General features: G+C 47.3%; 3 protein-coding genes across 6 annotated transcripts in view; 1 reads left to right on the top strand and 2 right to left on the bottom strand.

Annotated features, from left to right (window-relative positions):
• Positions 1–13,802, bottom strand: part of LOC127608561 (beta-1,3-glucosyltransferase-like) — a 33,110-nt gene extending 19,308 nt beyond the window's left edge. The window contains exons 1-3 of one of the 2 annotated variants that reach the window (XM_052077702.1): positions 13,683–13,802; positions 11,350–11,474; positions 3,568–3,611 (exon numbers count right to left, since the gene is read on the bottom strand). In XM_052077702.1, the coding sequence (XP_051933662.1) occupies positions 3,568–3,611; positions 11,350–11,446 (141 nt within the window). In that variant the 5' untranslated portion in view covers positions 11,447–11,474; positions 13,683–13,802. Of the gene's footprint in view, positions 1–3,567; positions 3,612–7,013; positions 7,235–11,349; positions 11,475–13,682 lie in introns of those variants that run through there. The other variant, XM_052077703.1, reaches the window with a different exon arrangement.
• LOC127608577 (high mobility group protein B1-like) overlaps positions 1–16,498 on the top strand; it is a 201,297-nt gene extending 184,799 nt beyond the window's left edge. Inside the window, exons 2-6 of one of the 3 annotated variants that reach the window (XM_052077728.1) lie at positions 13,078–13,156; positions 14,184–14,341; positions 14,789–14,934; positions 15,657–15,831; positions 15,908–16,498. In XM_052077728.1, coding sequence (XP_051933688.1) covers positions 14,195–14,341; positions 14,789–14,934; positions 15,657–15,831; positions 15,908–16,051 — 612 coding nt within the window. In that variant the 5' untranslated portion in view covers positions 13,078–13,156; positions 14,184–14,194 and the 3' untranslated portion in view covers positions 16,052–16,498. Of the gene's footprint in view, positions 1–12,926; positions 13,237–14,183; positions 14,342–14,788; positions 14,935–15,656; positions 15,832–15,907 lie in introns of those variants that run through there. The other 2 variants (XM_052077729.1, XM_052077727.1) reach the window with 2 other exon arrangements.
• Positions 16,499–18,809: 2,311 nt separating this feature from the next.
• Positions 18,810–19,775, bottom strand: LOC127608543 (olfactory receptor 52B2-like). The gene has a single exon (XM_052077664.1). It carries the CDS (start codon positions 19,773–19,775, stop codon positions 18,810–18,812), a length of 966 nt encoding a protein of 321 aa, XP_051933624.1.
• Positions 19,776–19,822: the final 47 nt, after the last annotated feature.

The raw sequence follows: 19,822 nt of genomic DNA, 5'->3' as shown, positions 1-19,822 counted from the left end.
CGCAGTATGTACTTGAGGCACACGTATGATTAGTCACACTTCATCACTGGGGAGGCTTGCAAGCACCATGCGTAATGACGCGCATCCCGGCAAGGTAAATTAAGGATGCAATTAAGCAGCGGGAGGTTGGCGGTGGGGCCGTAACCGTAGCAACAGGCCTCCGACGGCCCACAGTGGGTGGCGGTAAAAAAAAAAAAACTTCAGCCTGAAATATGCACATCAAATATTCATTCTAATTGAATACTTCTTTGTTGAAGTAGTTCAGAATGCAGAGTGCGGACTGAGAAGAAAAAAAAAGACTCATCGAGTCGATCCACATCCGCTCCTGCTTCATTTTGACGTGGGATAAAAACGCAAAGGAACGACGCCATATTTTATGGAGTTGAAGATGTCAAATTTGGCCTTGAATGGGCTCTACCCCTCGAAATGCAAATCCTTTTTGATGTCTACTCTTCAGGTGGATTTCATTTTAAAAGACTTTATTAAGTGGAATGCAAATAATTTGGCAGGGGGAAAAAAATGATGATGCCGGTTCATGGAAAGAAGACGTGCTTTGTCCAAAAAAAAAAAAAAAAAAGAAAGAAAAAAAGCATCAACAAAGGCGACGTAAAAGTTGCAACAGATAACTATTTTGATCATATTCATATCTCGATTACTTTTTGATTAGTGAAAGAATGTGATTTAAAAAAAAACTCACTTTGTCATCGAGTCGTGTCAACTTTTTTGCCTTAAAAAGTGTCTTTTTTTTTTCAAACCGATATGCATGATCATTTTTAAGAAGCATTCAAAATGAAACAAAATCTGCACTTTATTATTATTTTTTTTTTAAACAAAAGACTTTGGGACAGATGAAGATGAATTTTCATCACTGGTGACAAACGAGGGAGGATATTGAAGCGACCTTCCTCCGAAAGGTTAACGAAAGGTTCCAGCGCCGTCCAATTAAAGCCGATTCATTAAAAAAAATAATTTTTTAACTCATTTTCACTTTGCATTTGCACGCCAGTGTAATGACAAAGGTTGAATATTTGACCTCGACGTCTCTTTCGTGAAAGGCCCAAAATACACAGCGCTAAATATGCCAGCTAATGGCGTAAATATGAACCTCGGCCCCCGAGAGGACCTCCCCCAAGTTCCCCCCTGGATCAACCCCCCCGACTCAGACTGCACGCCGACGCTTTGGAGCATCGTTTGATGAGCGCTCGGCTCAGCTGCCAGAAAACGCACCAGACTGGAGAAAATTGTTGACGGTGCTCTGAACCTCGTCGCCGCGGGCAACCGCAGCGGCCCAGCCGGGAGAGAAAAACCGTCACGGGGTAGTACTTGCACTCAAGCAGCCATTGCTGTGATATGTGGTGAAGGACGAAGCTTTGCCCATTTGGTGGAACATTCATTCATTCATTCATTCATTCATTCATTCATCTTCCGAGCCGCTTGATCCTCACTAGGGTGGCGGGGGGTGCTGGAGCCTATCCCAGCCGACTTCGGGCAGTAGGCGGGGGACACCCTGAATCGGTTGCCAGCCAATCGCAGGGCACACAGAGACAAACAACCACTCACACCGAGGGACAATTTGGAGTGTTCAATCAGCCTGCCACGCATGTTTTTGGAATGTGGGAGGAAACCGGAGCACCCGGAGAAAACCCACGCAGGCCCGGGGAGAACATGCAAACTCCACACAGGGAGGCCGGAGCTGGAATCAAACCCGGTACCTCCGCACTGTGAAGCCCACGTGCTAACCACTGGACTACCGGGCCGCCCTTGGTGGAACATTTCGACACCAATTCAAGAAGCTGTGAACCGCTTTTTCCTGAAAATCTGCTCAAAGCACCCGCGGGACCAAAACGATAGCAGCAAAGCACACCAACACATGACAGGAGCCGGTGAGAATTTAATCAGAGGTGATTGATGTTATTTATTTATTGGGTTTAATGGTGATGAGTCCAGCTGGTTGTAGCCGGAGGCGGGGGGTTGGGGGGGGGGGGCTCTCCCTCGTCTCATTTCGTCTCGTTCGGCCGCAACCTTCATCGGAACGACTCGAGGCCGAGCGATGATTAAAAAACAGACACGCGCCGTTGCTCTGCCAAGATGAAAAGCAAAACAAATTTGCAAAGTTTACAAAGCTAAGAAGCCGAGCAGTCGTTAGGGCCCGAGCATGAAGCGGTGCCAAGGCCCTCTCAGAGTCCTTGGATCTTCTTCTTCGGATGAATTAGTCATTCATGTCGGGGGAGTTCTCCACGTGCCGGAAAACATTCCTTTCTAATTTGTTAGCGGTGGGCGGGCTGCAAACAACTTGGTGTGCGTAGACCCTCCAGATTCTCACACACACACATCCACAAAAAGCTCGAAGTGCCGTTGTTGCACGGTAGCTCAGCCACAAAGCTCCACACATGATTGAGGTCTTTTTTTTTTTTCCCTCCGCAGTTTCCAGGCCGTCACGTCTCAGAACAGACGTAGCGAAAAGTTCGCCATCAAATACATGCGCGTGTGATGCGATCTGCTTCTTGACTTGATCGACTTGACCCGCCCACGTTGATTTTTGGACCTAAGAATGCGTGCGCATGCCCGCAGGAATTCTACCGTTCACCAGCGGTGGGGGGGACTCCAGTTGGACCACTTCAATTAAGTCTCGGCTTTTAAAAAGGGGAGCGGCTAGGCTAAAATTTCACAGCAGCGGGCACGGGGGTCATCGCCTCGCATGGGCAAGGGAGCGGCGGGCCTCGGTGCTGTTCTCTGATGAAAGTCCATTCGCGTCGAGTTAAAATGATGGCAGCGGGGAGAGCGCTATCCATCTGATGTCGCTTTTGGTGGCGGCGGAGGTGTGACAGCGTGGGCGGGCGTGTCCAGTGACAAGCCCACAGTACCTGAATAATCTTCTGAATCCAGTGATTGAGCCCCGACGTGACCGCCACAGGCCTAATTTCATCGTCATGGACGACAAGGCTCCAGTTCCTCGAGCTTGAGGTGTACCTCAAACGGAATGGCCTGCAATCAATTTCATCTTTTTTTTTTTTTTAAATCTTTTTCAGCCTTTTGGTGATGAGCGTACATACTGCTTATGTTTCGATGTCTCAGCAAGCTTCTCGCAAGGCCGTTTTGCACCATTTTCCACCCTTCCTCACATTTGCTTGAAAAGTTCAGACATTACCGGGGAAAAAAAAAAAAAAAGATTTTGACAAAGTCGAATGGAGATGAGAGAAGGCCCGGGCAGTAATTTTCCATTCCTGTAAGAAGCCTCCCCATGTCAACACGCTCACAGCGAGGCCAGGAAGCAAAGCGTTCATTATTTAGTGAGCTGCAAAGTACCAATGCAAAAAAAAAAAAAGAAAAAAAGGCTTAAGACAGGCCCACAAATCAAAATGCAACTTTTTGATCCCGAAGCTCATCATTCAGCAATTAGAGAGGCGGGGTAGTATAGGGAGCCTTTTGTTTTCTCTGAGCAGGTAATGAAAGTCTTAAAACACAAGCAAGGGGAACCCGAGCGAGTGGACCATTCACACAAGCCTTGTGGTTCGATTTGTTCACAGAACACTGGAGTTTAAAAAAAAAAAATTTTTAACGGCTTACCTGGGAGGCTTCTGCTGAGCTGCCAGCAGCTACGATGATGAGACCTGCAGGGAAAGGTCAAAGGTTACCTTTGGAGAAAATTCATGTCAGCAGAAATGAATCATTTGGAATGAGCAATTTCTCCCTCGGATGTTTCGGCCCATTTGGAAAATTCGGCTCCTGGCCCCGGTTTTGCCGAGCGACATTAAATTCGCCAGGCGTGTTTGTTACAAGACGGCGCATCCCAAAAAAAGTCACAGAAAGTCAGCCATTTTGGCCAATGAAGGGGCGGTTCGGCCATGGTTGATGACGTGCCAGACGGAAAAAAAAAAAAAAACAGGTTTAAAAAGTTAGCCCCTGAACCTACTTTGACTTTGTAGCAAGTTAATACTTCAAACTTGTCACGTTGTGCCCGAAGCGATAGAATGATCGCTTTGTGCACAACAAAATAAGGAAGTGGATCCTCGAAATAGCAGACACAAAAAGAGATTTTGTCAGATAACAAAAGGAGTCTTTAATAACGAACACAAAATACCCGACAGGGAGGATAACAAAAAAAAAAGAGGATCAATGGCGCGTAATAACAGCCACAAGGTTTAAGAGGCAACGAATAATCGGAATAGGAATTTGAGCGAGAGAGTATTGGCGCGGCGTGGAATTCTCCGGCAGTGAGCAGACTGCCAGAGCGTCCAAATAAAGGCTGAGCAATTACTCCAAAATGGGTGACAGGTGTGTAAAGGGCGAGCAGAAAGCCCGCCCCCTGCTGGCAAACACGGGATGTGACCAAACTGAGCCACTTTTGAGTGCGCATCGTCCGGATTGTCGTCCGTCACCGTTTAATAATAATTGCACCGCCGTGATCCGTTTCTTTCCAATCACGCCGCCATCGATCCCCGGTCCCAGATCCTCCTTGTGGAGAACTTCCCGGGAATCAATATGGTGAACAAAAAATAAATAAAAATAAAAAAAATAAGGGCGGCCCGGTAGTCCAGTGGTTAGCACGTGGGCTTCACAGTGCAGAGGTACCGGGTTCGATTCCAGCTCCGGCCTCCCTGTGTGGAGTTTGCATGTTCTCCCCGGGCCTGCGTGGGTTTTCTCCGGGTGCTCCGGTTTCCTCCCGCATTCCAAAAACATGCGGGCCAGGATGATTGGACGCTCTAAATTGTCCCTAGGTGTGAGTGTAAGTGCGAATGGTTGTTCGTTTCTGTGTGCCCTGCGATTGGCTGGCAACCGATTCAGGGTGTCCCCCGCCTACTGCCCGGAGACGGCTGGGATGGGCTCCAGCACCCCCCGCGACCCTAGTGAGGATCAAGCGGCTCGGAAGATGGATGAATGAATGAATAAAAAAAATAACAACAACCACACTAGAGTCACACAGCCGGTTATTAAATCTGACGCTCTGCCAAACGGTGACCTCTATTCGACCTCCACACTGAGAAAGTTTAAAAAATAAATAAATACAAGTGCTGCGCTAGCCATTAGAAGACAACTCGAGAGTGTTGATGAAGACATAAAAGCTCTCCAGCAACGAGCCTGCAGACGTTCATTCTGCAGCCGTGCCGTTAATCATAAAAAATGTCTCATAAGAATCGACATATTTCCCTGCCGGGCCAGGCCGGTTTTTATAAGCGAGTGTGCGGTGGGGCCTGGTCAGATGTGATTGGTCTCATCTATTTTTCAAAGGCCCCATTTGACTTCCAAAAACACTTTTAGTGTCAGCGCTTAAGCCCGAGGTGAAGCCAGCGCCGTTCGGATGGAGAGAAACACCAAATGGAATGACCGCATCGGGCCAAGTTGCGCATCAATGGCAGAAAAGAGCACCAGCGAAGCCCCTTTCGCATTGGCTTCCGTCGGCGTGTCATTTTTACCCTCGATAAATCCCGTCTGCTTGACAGACTGCTGATGTGGCGACACGCTGGCTCGACGGAGGGAAGGCGGACGTCGCCGAAGACAGCAGGCGGACGTTCAAGTGGGAAGAGGAGGCTAAAGGCACGACCCCACTAGGTGGTTCTAGTTTCTAGAATGTGCATTGTGCAAAACGGCATTCCCAAAATGGCAACTACGAAGATGATGATGATTACAATTGAAAGAAGCATCAAAGTCACTTTTGCAGTCTGAAAAGTCATCGTTGGAAAGTGGCCCAGATGTTTGCTGCTGATGCTTTTTAATTCTGTTCTCAACTCTGCCCTTCTCAAGTGCACCTCATGGAGGACATGGACCCGGAAAAAAATTTCAACGGCAGCAGATTTGGCCCGAGTGGACACATTCCTGACTTTGTCCTGGACGCCGCCATTTATATTCCACACAGGCGGAAGGAGATACCCCCCCGAGCCCACTGAAACACGTCCGTGGCAAACAAACGAGCTTTTGGCACAGGCACAGGCACGAGGCGCCGTCATGTCCTGCGGTCACGTGGCCGCCCGTATTGTGCAAGTCGAGTCTGAAGGGGGTTCATTAAGGCCACAGGCAATTTCTGGTTATTAAATCAAACCGGAGCGAGATGTGTGCCAGGAGACTCGATATGTACGAAAACAGCTTTCTGCAACCTTTATTAAGGCACATACCTTGAAATGACACTTTGAAAAACAGCATTTCTTTACATTCTCGTGTTTTTATACAGAGGCGGGGGGCGGCCATCGGGAATTTCGTGAAAATGCGTTTGTTTGGAAATTGTCCAATTGGAACCGATACATTGCGTGTTAATTGATATTCATGCATGTCGAATGTATTTCATATACAGTGCGAGTAGACTGTACTGCGCGACAGCGCGACAGCGCTTTTGTGGCATGCCTTTGCATTCCGTGCACAACCTCAGCTGCGCCAACGCAACATACTGTACTGCTGCATGCACTTCAATATGCCACGCACCCACGCACACATACACGATACGATTTGAAATATAATATTTTGGTTGGTGATTTTGTTGCCCTAAAAACAAACATAATATTGCCCTGTATTTATTTCAACATATATTCCCATTTTTTAAAAAGCCATGTTATTTTGTATTATAATAAACACTTTGTAAAGAGCCGGTGCATCTTTCATCGACTGTATATTCTAAAGTCGAAATACTTAAGACAAATGTCATCACATCTTTTACTGACAGCTCCAAAACCAAGTAAGACATGGAAATGCAACCCTTTCACAAGATGACTCTGACGTAAAAAGTAGAAACTACAAGCTATTCAAAAGCCAAAGGTCATCGGACAAATATTTGCAGGTACCTGAACAAACCTGTACAATCAAGTACTGTGTTTCTACTCCGTTACTTGGCCGTTCCGTCATTTTTCGATGTTAGAGAATTTACCCTGCAAACTTCCTCGGGAAGTTGTCAGCGATCACTTGTGGAACGAAACGACACTTCTTTTTTGTAGTGTGATAAAAAAAAATAACAGCAAAGCATCGTTCGTTAACCCCCGCGCCCCCCCCCCCCCCCCCCAAAAAAAAAGTGAAGGCGGCCAACTCACCGAGGGGGAGCAACAGCAAGCCCGCGACGTACCACTGCCCGTCCCCAAGCATTGTCGTCTCGGTTGGCCGACGCCCGGTGACACCAGCCCCGGCTCCACGGGGGCAGCTCGGCGTGTCGGGGGCTATCTAAGCGCGGCCACAAGGTACATGAGACGCGACGTCGGAGCTCTCGAGCACTTTGACGATCAAACGGGGGGAGTGAAGTGAGGAGAGAGGCAGAGCTCTGGAAGCGTTCGCTCGGCCTGTTCTCTTCTCTCGTGGTGGGAGGCGGCATCGTCACTTGAGCACCGCGGCTCAGGGGCGCCCTCAGGCAGGTCGGCACTGGTACTGCACCTGGTCGGAGCCACACTTGGGTCGGTTCATCGCTACGTGCGAATTCGGATCGTTTTTTTTTTTTTTTTTTGTCAAAGCCAGAAAAGAATTTCCCTGATGAGGAAAATGCATATTTTTCTCTGGAACGTATTCTCTCTGGAATGACCTCCCACTGAACATTCGGCAAGCCCCCTCGCTGCAGGGGCGGTTCTGGATCAATTTCACCGAGGGGGCCGGACTGGGGCACATTCAACCCAGGGCTAAAAAGACAGATTTGAAATCTTATTTGACGTTTTATTTCTTCAAACTTTGAAATTGTAGTGTCCTTGGGTGTCTTGAAAGGCGCTTATAAATAAAATGTATTATTATTATTATTATTATTATTATTATTATTATTATTATTATAACATTACAGTGATGAGAAAAAAAACAGTATTAGGAGAGCTAAAATGTCTGCAAGCGTAACAATACGCCGTGTCCATCTGTTGAGAATATTCAAGCTAGGGGATGATATGGTACCAGCCTGCCAGGGACAAAAATTGCAAATACACTGAAGCTGGAATGGATTCATGCCATTTCAGTTCATGTCAATAGTGGAAAGGATATTCAGGGCAACTGTATGCTTCTTCTTATTATTATTGTGATTTACAGCTGTGTCAGACTACACCGCATCATACAGAGCTGAATATTTCGATTCCCCTGCACCTCCAGTCATAAGTCACGTCAATTTGAGCCAGAGCGGGCTCATTAGCTTTTTCAAAACGGAAAGGCTGAATGCAAAGCGCACGGAAATCAATCGAGGGACGGTTGCTATGAGTTACCACCACTGAAAAGAAATACACCGCATAATACGCCATATACACCCCGTCGTAAAAATACACACGGTTAGCAACATTAGGACGCGTGACTTCCCAGAAGGAGGGCGGAGGGGGGTGGAAAGTCGGGAGCCAAGGTGAGGATGAGAAAGTGGCGCCTTTTAAAGCTCCCTGGGGGAGATAATCCAGCCTATCGCGCTTCACCGGCATTGTACACAGTGGACTGTGCAAAATGCAATTTTGCATGCATTCCCCCCCCCATGATGCAACACGCTGTTATTTCCACATTTAATGGCACTGTTTCCCCCCCGCGTATGCGACGCCTCCTTCGGCCTGACTGAGCAAAAGGGATTTGAAGGAAGGTTTGTTTGCTTTCCCATTCGATCAGGGTTGCTTCCGGGAAGAGCGGATGCGGAGGCTCCACATGGCAGCCTGAGCAAATGTCCCTGTGCGGAAACATCAAAAAATGTTTGGATATTTGCCCACTAAAATGAGATTTAATTTTTTTTTTTTTTTAAAGACCAACTACAGCAAGTCTGTAGAGCGGATTCAGATTGGCCTTGCTGCTTTACAGCGCCTCAGACTTTATTATTTTTTTTAACTATGAATTGTATCTAGTCTGGACCGGTAGTCCAGTGGTTAGCACGTCGGCTTCACAGTGCAGAGGTACCGGGTTCGATTCCGGCTCCGGCCTCCCTGTGTGGAGTTTGCATGTTCTGCGTGGGTTTTCTCCGGGTGCTCCGGTTTCCTCCCACATTCCAAAAATATGATTGAACACTCTAAATTGTCCCTAGGTGTGAGTGTGTGTGCGAATGGTTGTTCGTTTCTGTGTGCCCTGCGATTGGCTGGCAACCGATTCAGGGTGTCCCCCGCCTACTGCCCGAAGACAGCTGGGATAGGCTCCAGCAGCCCCGCGACCCTAGTGAGGATCAAGCGGCTCGGAAGATGAATGAATGAATGTATCTAGTCTTTGTTAGTTTCTATTGTCCAAGGTGCCTCGTGAATACCTCGAAAGAAAAAACGTTTACGTTGCATGACGCGGAGTGTGCCAGAGAAGAACTGTACCAATCTTCGGTACATCTTAGCGTGCTCGCACTAGCCCAAAATATCCGATTTTAGGTGTTGAGTGGTCACCTTGTGTCTGAATTCCCTTAGATCACAATAACAGAACGTTTTAAAACCTGTAATAAAAGTATTAACGCGTCGACGCTTCGTTATTTCAAATCCACGGTGGCTGCGCATAAAAACTGCCAATTAAATTCGGCTTCATTGGCCTGCGGTGCTTGAGGAGCCTCGCAGGAGTGTGGGAGTTGTTTCCAGACACTCAAGGAGAAACGTGTCGGCAGGCGGTGGAGGCGGCGTTCGCTGCAAGTGTGTGGACAGAACACCAGCGTGCCATGCGTGGATTTGTATTTCTTTTTTCCACCAAGGGGGGCCTTCCGAGGGGCTCATCAAAACCACCGCGTGGATCCTTTTGACTGCGGTCCGCCTTGAGATGCATGTTGTTTGTGTGAACAAATCTATGAATTGTCCACGCGCTACCCAGAGGCGTGCCGTTATGTTCCGAGGACATGGTGAGGTTCAAAAGAGAAGATTCTGAATTCGAAATCTTGCGTATATTTGTAAGGTACAAGATTGTCACAAAAAACGGTGAGGGGAGCAGTTAGGTCATTCATTCATTCATTCATTCATCTTCCGTACCGCTTGATCCTCACTAGGGTCGCGGGGGGTGCTGGAGCCTATCCCAGCTGTCTCCGGGCAGTAGGCGGGGGACACCCTGAATCGGTTGCCAGCCAATCGCAGGGCACACAGAAACGAACAACCATCCACGCTCACACTCACACCTAGGAACAATCTAGAGTGTTCAATCAGCCTGCCAAGCATGTTTTTGGAATGTGGGAGGAAACCGGAGCACCCGGAGAAAACCCACGCAGGCCCGGGGAGAACATGCAAACTCCACACAGGGAGGCCGGAGCTGGAATCGAACCCGGTGCAGTCAGGTCAGGGGTGTCCAAACTTTTTGCCAAGGGGGCCAGATTTTATGTGGTAAAATGTCGGGGGGCCGACCTTGGCTGACATTCTTTACATTGAACAACAATATTGTTCAACAAATTTTAGTAAGCCAGTCTGTTTCACATTTCCATTTTTATTTTAATTTCAACAATCTTAAGAATTTCTTTTGGTTCATTTGAAACAGGTATATCACATGCAACTGCTTACTCACTTGACTTTTTCTTAAACAGAAGTCTCCTGAGTGCAAATGGATTGATTTGAAACATAAAATGTATCACCATGACTTTTCAATAGTCACAAAACCTTTGACTCGAATAACGGGGAAATGAACAAGCAATACACATATCCACAACTGCAAGGATCATTTGAAATATGACATATCAGTCAATATAAACACGGAGTGATGTCTTGTTAACTCGTGAGTGATGCCCTCTAGTGTCTAAATGCTATTACTCATTTAGCCACTAGAGGGAAGCAGTACTCTATGAAACATCAATCACCAGTCGACGAGACCTCAGTCAATGCAACACGTGTTCCATTGCGCCCAACCTGCGGGCCAGACGGCACTGATTTTATGACAGGGGCCGAGGGCCGGATGAAATGCGACCGCGGGCCGGATTTGGCCCGCGGGCCGGACTTTGGACATGCCTGAGTTAGGTTTATCGCATCGCATATAATGTCACGCCCACATGTGTCGTGGCCTTTTTATTACTCTTTGGATTACTTGCAGTCATTCTGTTGATTTCTATGATTCATCAAGATGTGAATAACCGGAAAGAAATGCAATCGCGTCACAGTCATGGCCTGTTTATAATGGCAAAAATAAAAAAGTAGCATTTTTGATGCCCAAAAAGTGATCTGCGCAACATCGCTTTTTTGTGCAATTTCTAAACTGATTTCTTGCCGTGGCACAGTGGGACACTAAACGAGTTCCTCAGGCGGAGTCATTACCGTAAAACACAATCAGAAGATTGCGGCTCCCATCATTGGGTCACATTTTCCACTATAAGCGCTGCGTCATTTTTTTTTTTTTCCCTCTCCCAATGGGCCCTCTTTGGGCTTTGCGTGTCACCATCAGATGTAATGAAAGGAATCACGAGAAGCCACCTCATTGGATCCTACCGTCTTTGGAGGGGAGTCATTTTCTCTCCCAAGTGTGCTCCAGTCGATTGCGGAGCCATAAAAGGAGGTTCACCTTGACAGAAAGGCGTCACGTCAAACGCGCAGGCTTGATCGATTTCTCTGGATTCGGTGGTGAAGCGGAAGTCGTCCGATTGGTCTCCATGTTGCATGATGGCCTGTTGCCAAGTGACATTGTACCTACGGGCAAAATGGAGAAAGGTTACACACCTTTTTTGTTCAATGCTGCGCTTTCATTCTTATCTCACGTTATTGCTTTGTCCGAGTAGATGTATCATTTCAAACATCAATATTCATCATGTACAGCAATGGAAATCAAATACTCCAAGCGACAGGATGTGGCGCATGATGATGTTGCTCCATTTGTCATTTTCAAAACAGAGAAGAGTGGAATCATTAGACCAGTCGCCTGAAACCAACATCAGCACACCAAGCTAATGAGTTTATTCCAATTCAATTCCATTTTTACTGCCTTATGGTCACTCGCATCTTTGTTTTACAGTAACGAAACAGTCAGTTAAAAAAATGCACAATTATATATATTAAATTATTTTAAAAATTAAAGGCAAAGTTAACAGTTTGTGAGCGTATATAAATGGTTGATGAAGTAGACAATTTCGCCGAGGATGCCACATTGGCACCCCCCCCCCCCCCCCCAGGACTGCTCAAGTTTATGTGGGTGGTGTCGAGGCAAAGCCATGAAGTGCAATATGGCGCTGGTGCCATCTTGAGGCCAACATGAGAACTTTTCATGGAAGGTTCCAAATCAATACTGTGGTGTGCCTTAACGGGGGGGGGGGGGGGGGGCGCGCCCCTCTTTCTCCACTGTTTGCTTGACATTTCACAGGATCACTTTTCTTGGGTAGAACTTGAGGCAAGTACCTCGAGGCTGAGAGGCCGATCCGTGGGGACTCTGAGCTGCGTCCTCGCGAAACATGGACGCCATAAATGAATGAGAATGCTGATGAGAATGGAAATGTCGTGCCTGGTTATTGGGATTTCCACAACCGTGTGCAGATCAATATTATAAAGGAATCTAATGAAATCACTCAAAATAACACATAGAGAAACGAAGGCGTGAGGGTATCTCACACACATTCGTGGGGGTCCTCACTCTAAAACCTTTTCAGACATCTGATAAAATAATAAAACCAAAATGGAAATGTTAAACCATTTATCGTGGCTAGATTTGCCTTCGTTCATGTTCATATCGAATTGTTCCACGGGGATAAATAAAGTTTCCTGAATCTGAATATCGTTTTTGTCCATAAGAAAAACATGATTTTAAGGAATATTGTTGGGCATTGTTTGAATTTGCATATACCTATTGCACAATAGTGTCAATTTGACATTCATTCGAGTTCGTTCGTTTTCAAAAAAATGAATCAGAAATGACTCCACAGTTAGCTACTCTGTACTTGAGTAGTTTTTGCCACGACCTACTGACTCAAGTAACTATGTGGTGGAGGACTACTTTCTTTTTTATTATATATATATGACCAGTGAGAGCGTTGCCGTTGCCGCTCCTCTCACTGGAGTCCAATTGGTGGCTCCTGTCGCTACCCGGGGAGCATCTTGCAAGTAACGCTCGGGGTGCCGGCGGTAGCGCGAGCCTATTTGCCATTCAAGTTTAGCGCCACGCCGTCCCGCTCCAGACAAGCAGCCAACCGTCCCGCCGGTACAAGTGGCCGCTTGCCCAATTAGACACTCGCGGGGGGCTCGGCGGCAGCCAATGTCCGCCGGCTGCAAGGCTGCCGACAATCAGGATAAACACGCGAGCATCATCATCATCATCGCGCACTCGCATCGTGATTTTTGTCCCATTGTCTGAGACGACACACGTACACGCGCGACTACTCGAGGTAAGCCGTCGCTTGTCACGAACTTGTTGGATCGCGTCGGGTTGAGTGCAAGCCTTTACCGCGGAGCGCGTTGCCCGTGTGTGAGCGTCTATGTGTGTGCATGGGGTGGGTGGGGGAAAAGGGTGAACTTATTTGAATGACAGCGATGAGGAAAGGATGCTAGCATAGTGGGACACGCGAGTCTGTCGAATGGTTTTGAGTTGTCCGATGTTGTTGGGGGTGGGGTGACGAGGGGGGGGGCGAAAACGCCTCGGCGGAGTCCATTTATTCACACAACGTGGAGTGACGGGTAACTCCTCCCAATGTCAACACGCACTCAAGCCGTGGGTCAGCCTAACGTCCGCAGTTGTATCAACGGCGCGCTAACCTTCGAGAGCTAGCTCGCTACGATAGCTTAGCCGAGCCTAGCCGCAGTGAGCTCGAGAGGCTAACATCTAAGTACCGAAAGTGAACTTAGCACCTATCCCAAAAAACCCACAGGACGGTTATGACCATTATCAGCCCTACTTTATCTCTACCGCTATACCTTTTCCAAGCTTGGCACCGCTGTGCGACGAGCGAGGAAGGCCTGCGGCCTACCGTTAGACGTCGGCCTTCGCTCAGCCATTTACGATGGTTAGCTCGGTGCGCTAACAGCGCGGCTAACAAGCTGGAGGACACAAAGCGAGCGCTCAGGGCGGAGCTAATTCTAATGCATTCATTGACAACATTCACCTGAGAGTAAAATAGCCCCCTCTTATATGAGTGTGGTTCCTGGAAAGCAAATGGTACTCTCATATTATGGTGTAATGCAGTACCACAGTGGTCATAATGTACAAAACCTCATCAGTTATTCACCCAGACTCCCACCTTTTCCTTTCTCCTCCCTCCGGCCCCATTAAACAATAGACAAAGGCAGACACTAGCCAGACATGATTCTGTTCTCATTTACATATTGCCTGTGCGTCTTTAAAGTGTCATATATTCATTCTTTTTTTTTCTAATTTCCTTTGTGTGTGTGTGTGTGTGTGTGTGTGCTCGCCTACAGTCTAAGGGAAAATGGGGAAGGATCCAAAGAAGCCGCGGGGCAAAATGTCCTCTTATGCCTACTTTGTGCAAACGTGCCGAGAGGAGCACAAGAAGAAGCATCCTGAAGCCAGTGTCAACTTTGCAGAGTTCTCCAAGAAATGCTCAGAGCGATGGAAGGTAAGGGATGACCAATTGTCCAAGGCAAGGAAACGCCTTTCAGTTCTTGGGGCCGCATTCACTCCGGTTTGATCGCAAATTTAGGTTTGCATCAAATCATCTGCAATTTCGTCACAAAATCTTTCAGCGGGGAGCTTTTCAAAAAGAGGGTGCAGCCGTCACCCCGCCCTGCCTTGGACATATGTCAACATCAAAGTTTATACACGTGGAATTCGTTGCAAATTGTAAGACTTCCATTCGCTTCTTTGACACCAATTACTATTTTCCCAGAGATTGGACAGTATCTTGTGGCATCTCGGGCGATTGCAGAGAGTGCACAAACCACAATTATAAATTGGAATACATATATACATAATATTAGAGTGCATACCTACATATGGGGCCTGGCGTGCAACCCCCCCCCCCCCCCCCCCCTGCTACATTCTAGATTTGGTGCTTGTGTTTTAGACAATGTCCCCGAAGGAGAAAGGCAAATTTGAAGACATGGCCAAGCAGGACAAGGTGCGCTATGAGGCCGAGATGAAGAACTACATCCCCCCCAAGGGACAAAAGATGAAGCGCTTCAAGGACCCAAATGCTCCCAAGAGACCCCCGTGAGTACACTTTGAGTTGACATCCAATGTTGTTTGTGCTCGTTCGGTTTACGTCAAACTCGGGAGGGACTTAAAATGTGGTATTTAGGGCGGTGGGGGGGGGGATTAACAATCAATTTTTTAAGCACATTTCTATGTGTGTGCACGTATGTATGTGTATTTTTTTTGTTGTTGTCGTTATTGTATTCTGTCTGGATATTCTGTCCGATTAATCGTTGAACAATTCAATTATGCATTGTATTATTTTTTTTTCACCCATTTTATTCAAATTGTTGGAATTTTGTAATATCAGACATTTCCATCACTGTTTTCTTATTCTCTTTTATATTCAGATGCATTTTTTACGCATTAATTTTTATGCATATACATTTGATATTTGCATTTTTCACATTTTTATCCTAGTAGAAATATTTCTATTCCATTCATATAAATTTCCTTGATTTTTGCATGCAAAAATACCATAAGAGTTTCTTAATTTGTGATGCATCGGTGAGACTATTCCAAATTCCCATTTACTTGAATGTCACATTGAGTAGAAGCAAATGCTGCACAGTGGACTTTGTCCAACCTGAATGTACGTTTCCTTCCTCCACTTTAAGACGGCAAACTTGCGCATGCGCCGGTCACGGCTGACTAGCGGGGCCCCCACTTCTGCTTCAGTGGCATTCGGACTCGGCTGACCCGAGCAGAGCGCTAACTCGGTTTGCGCCGTCTGCCAACAGGTCGGCCTTCTTCCTATTCTGCGCCGACTTCCGCCCGAAGGTGAAAGGCGAGCACCCGGGGCTGTCCATCGGCGACACGGCCAAGAAGCTGGGGGAGATGTGGAACGGCTCGTCCATGGAGGACAAGCAGCCCTACGAGAAGAAGGCGGCCAAGCTGAAGGAGAAGTACGACAAGGTGACGTCACGTTCCCTGCCGCCGATTCGTGCAAAGCTATTTTGTTTTGAAGACCTCTCCCCCGGTTTTGCCGTAGGATATCGTGGCCTATCGCACCAAGGGCAAAGTGGATTCCAGCTCAGCGGCTGCAGCGGCGGCGGCGGTGGCGGACGATGACGAGGAGGAGGATGAGGAAGAGGAGGGAGACGACGATGAAGACGAGGAGGATGATGATGAGTAGGCGAGGGAGACGGGAGGGGAGGAAGAAAGTGGGGGAGGGACCTGAATTTTGTCCATGCCAGATAACCAACCACAATGTACTCAAGCCACCATGTTGACGTCCAGATGGAACATGTGTATATTTAATGTTTTTAAGATGTACTGTACAGTGTTGAGGAAAAAACAAACGCCACATATCTTCCCTTTTGGGGACTTTTCTTGTGCTTGTTTTTTCTCCCCCCGCCAGCAGGACAGTATTAAGTCCGCTGCAGGTGTTCCCTCTCGCTCGGAAATGAGATTTCCCAGTTTTGATTGTAAGGTCTTGTTTTTATTTTGAAAAGTCTTCTTTTCCACGTGCCATCCTCCCTGTCATTTTTTTATTTTGTTGGAATCCCACCAAAATATCAACAAAGTGCAGCTGTCGACATTCAAGAATGTCCTGTCGTAAAATAAATGTTTTTCTGTTGTTTTTTTTGTCTTTTTAAGAAGTCATTCTTTTGCTCTTGCCATTGACTGCGAGAATCGAAGTCAATGGGAAGACGTACCTTGGAAGCTCAACCGGGTAAAAAAAAAAAAAAGCAATTTCCGAGATCTAAGATGACAACGACGCAAGGAGAACCAATACATTGGGAGTGCTGCACAAGAACAATTCAAAACCACTGAAGACATTTTGGCTGATGTGGGAAATCGCGGACATGATCGTCCTAATCAGTTCCAAATCCCACAAGTGCAGATTAGCAAAACTCCCGCGTGCATTTGAATTCATTAGACGTGTAAATATCCCTTGTGGTTAACGTTTCACACTCGGCGCCCGATATTTAATAGGCCAAAGACTTTGTGTGTGTGTGGTATCGCAGGCCGTCTTTCGGGTCACAAGCTGCTGTCACACTTAGAGTCTAAAAACCAGGGACTTGTAACTTCAATGTCAAAGGGTTTGGGGCTGGGTGTGGCCACCATTTTTCATCAGTGCTACTGGGTACACATACTTCCTAACCATCCGTATGACCCCCCCAAAAAAGCTATTTCCTGCACACACACAGAAAAACCATTCAATACCATTCAAGGAGAGCACAAAACTGCTGAACAGCAAACCAATGTTCAGTGCAAGACCAACAAACCTCATTCGGAGTCGCCAAGTCCAATGAGATCATCATCTCATCACATCTCGCAGCCTGTTATGTTCGTTTTATAAGGTTATATTTACAAAGATGACCGTTGTACAAACAAACTACGATTAACGAATGCATGTTGCAGTGCAGAAAATGGCGCCAATCCCGCAAATGCTCAACTCCTTCGTTGTTCTTTTTTTTGTTGCCAAATCTCTCAATTTAAAGCAAAATGGTCGTCTTAGCGTGAGTAAAGTGTTAAGTCGGCATCCCGGGAGAAGGTGGAAAGTGTTGCAAAGCACAATTTCCGCTGTTTACTGTTTGCCGAACCCCCCGAGACTCATTAAGAGAGTCGAGCGGGAATCTGCGGAGACCGGAGACTTTGCGTTTCCTATTAACAGCTCGCAAACAAAAGAAGTCATTAAACGTAATGAGCAGCAAACATGAAGGCAGACGTGACATGCAAATCCCCATGCGGGAATTCTAAAATGTCGTCGTCAGTGACGCACGAAAACATGATACCTAGGCCCGATTTATTTATTCTTGAACGGTGTAAAAAAGCTACATTCAGAAATGACAATATTGTCATCTAAAGTACATTCGGTGTGTTTTGCACTATATCAGGAAAGGTTTGTGTCTAGAAACCTTTCACCGGGAAAAGTTTGGGTGCTAAAATACACAAAATCCTTCAATTTTGTACGATGAGCCTGCGACGAAGGAAAATTGAAGAGGGGTGCCACATGCGAGATTAAGGGAACGGTCCAACGAGGATGATCCATTTTTCACAACACTGGCCCCCTTTGATGACGTAGTGAGGCTCAAGTGTGCAAAAAGCATCATTTCTTGGCGTCATTAACATGTGCCGAATGTAGTCGTAAAAAAAAATCCGCATTAAATACCGACTGGATTTTTCAGGGGTCTGGATTTTACTTTTACTTGTTATAGTTGTAGTCTATTTTGGATCAACTGCACTGAAGAAAAAAAATCGCTTGTTTCCATTGAATGAACTCGATTCGAACATGGATGTCGGTTGCGTATGATCGAAAACTGTTCAAGTGGCATATTCGAATGCTTTTTTTTTAAGGAAAAGAATAGAAATATCACCCTAGTTGAACACATTCTAATCATGTGCAACCGAAATTGAAGTACTTTTATGTGTGCGTACAATGTAAGTGACTTTGATTCGTGTTTATCAGCGTATGTTTCCTACTACCGCTGATCAGCGCTAGGGGGTAGCAAAACACACCAAAGAAAACAACCAACCCAGCTTTCCCACTTGGGCTCCAAAGATTGATTGTGTTGAGTGTGGCTCCACCTATTGGCTATTTGTTAGTAGCGCAGCATTTCCCAAACTTTATTGAGCCAATTCAGGCACACGACAGGAAGTTTATGACAGAAATCTCACGGCACTTGACACCAGCAACCACAAATGTCACAAAAACGACATCAACTCTACAATGATCTCAATTTCATGACGTTTTGTCAACTATCTTAGAAATGTGGGCATGAAGACAAAGCCGTTCTATTGTGTGAGCGTTAACAAATTGACAACAAAGGATAATTGTACATTCCGCCACGTAGCCCTATCTATACATCTATCGATGTAATACGCTACGCAATTTTAGTCTGGTGACAACGAATTTGTGGAAAAAAAAACATGTTGTTTTCTAAAACCTACGAGCTTGAGGAATGGCGATCCCTGACACAGGATTTGAGGATTCTACTCCTAAAAAAGTGCACTATATTGTCCCGGATCTCTTTGGTCTTCATCCCGTAGACGATGGGGTTGAGCGACGGCGGGAAGATGAGAGTGGAGGAGCCCATGAAGCCCCTGAAACTGGGCGGTAGGTTCTTGACCCTGTAGGAGATGATGGTGAACAGCCCCAGACACTCCAGCAGCAGGAAGACAAAGAGGTGGGTGGCACACGTCTGCAGGGCCTTGGCCTTGGTGTCGGATTGCCTGCCCTGGAAGCACACCAACAGGATGCGCGCGTACGTGTACGCGATGACGCCGTTGGCCAGCAGCTGGGTGACGGCCACGATAAACAGGCCGTACGCGTGGTTGGCGGCCGTGTTGGCGCACACCAGAGCCAGCAGGGTGGGCTGGTCGCAGTAGATGTTGCTGATGGTGGAACGGCAGCGGGGCAGGCGCAGGAACAGATAGAAGAGCACGGCGATCATCAGCAGGCAGGCCAGCCAGATGGCGGCGACGATCCTCGCGACGTGGCCGTACGTCATCACCGCGTTGTACTTGAGCGGCAGGCAGATGGCCACGTAGCGGTCGTACGCCATGGCGGTGAGGATGAGCACGGTGCCCGCCGCGTAGACGTGGATGAAGAAGGCCTGCGTCACGCACGCCGGGTGCCACAAGCGCCCCGAGCCGCTTCGCAACTCCTTGAGGAGCTGCAGGAAGAAGGCCGACGAGCCCAGCAGGTCGTTGACGGGCATGTTGAGCAGGAACAGGTGCATGGGCTGCCGCAGGTTCTTGCTCAGCACGATGGTGAGGATGAGGAGCAGGTTGCAGAAGAGGATCACGGTGTAGCTGAGGCTGGCAAAGAGGAAGGCGGGCACCGCGCCTTCAGGGGGGATGCGGAAGTGCTGCCACACCAACATGGAAGACGCGTTGTACGGGGTCTCCATCTTGAATCTGGAAGGCATTCGGTCTCTGTTGTCTACGTTTACACGAC

The sequence above is a fragment of the Hippocampus zosterae genome, chromosome 10, assembly GCF_025434085.1.
Source record: "Hippocampus zosterae strain Florida chromosome 10, ASM2543408v3, whole genome shotgun sequence".
NCBI classification, from domain to species: Eukaryota; Metazoa; Chordata; class Actinopteri; order Syngnathiformes; family Syngnathidae; genus Hippocampus; species Hippocampus zosterae.
Note: the sequence above shows the minus strand (reverse complement) of the source record. Positions and strands in the feature narration are given on the sequence as shown.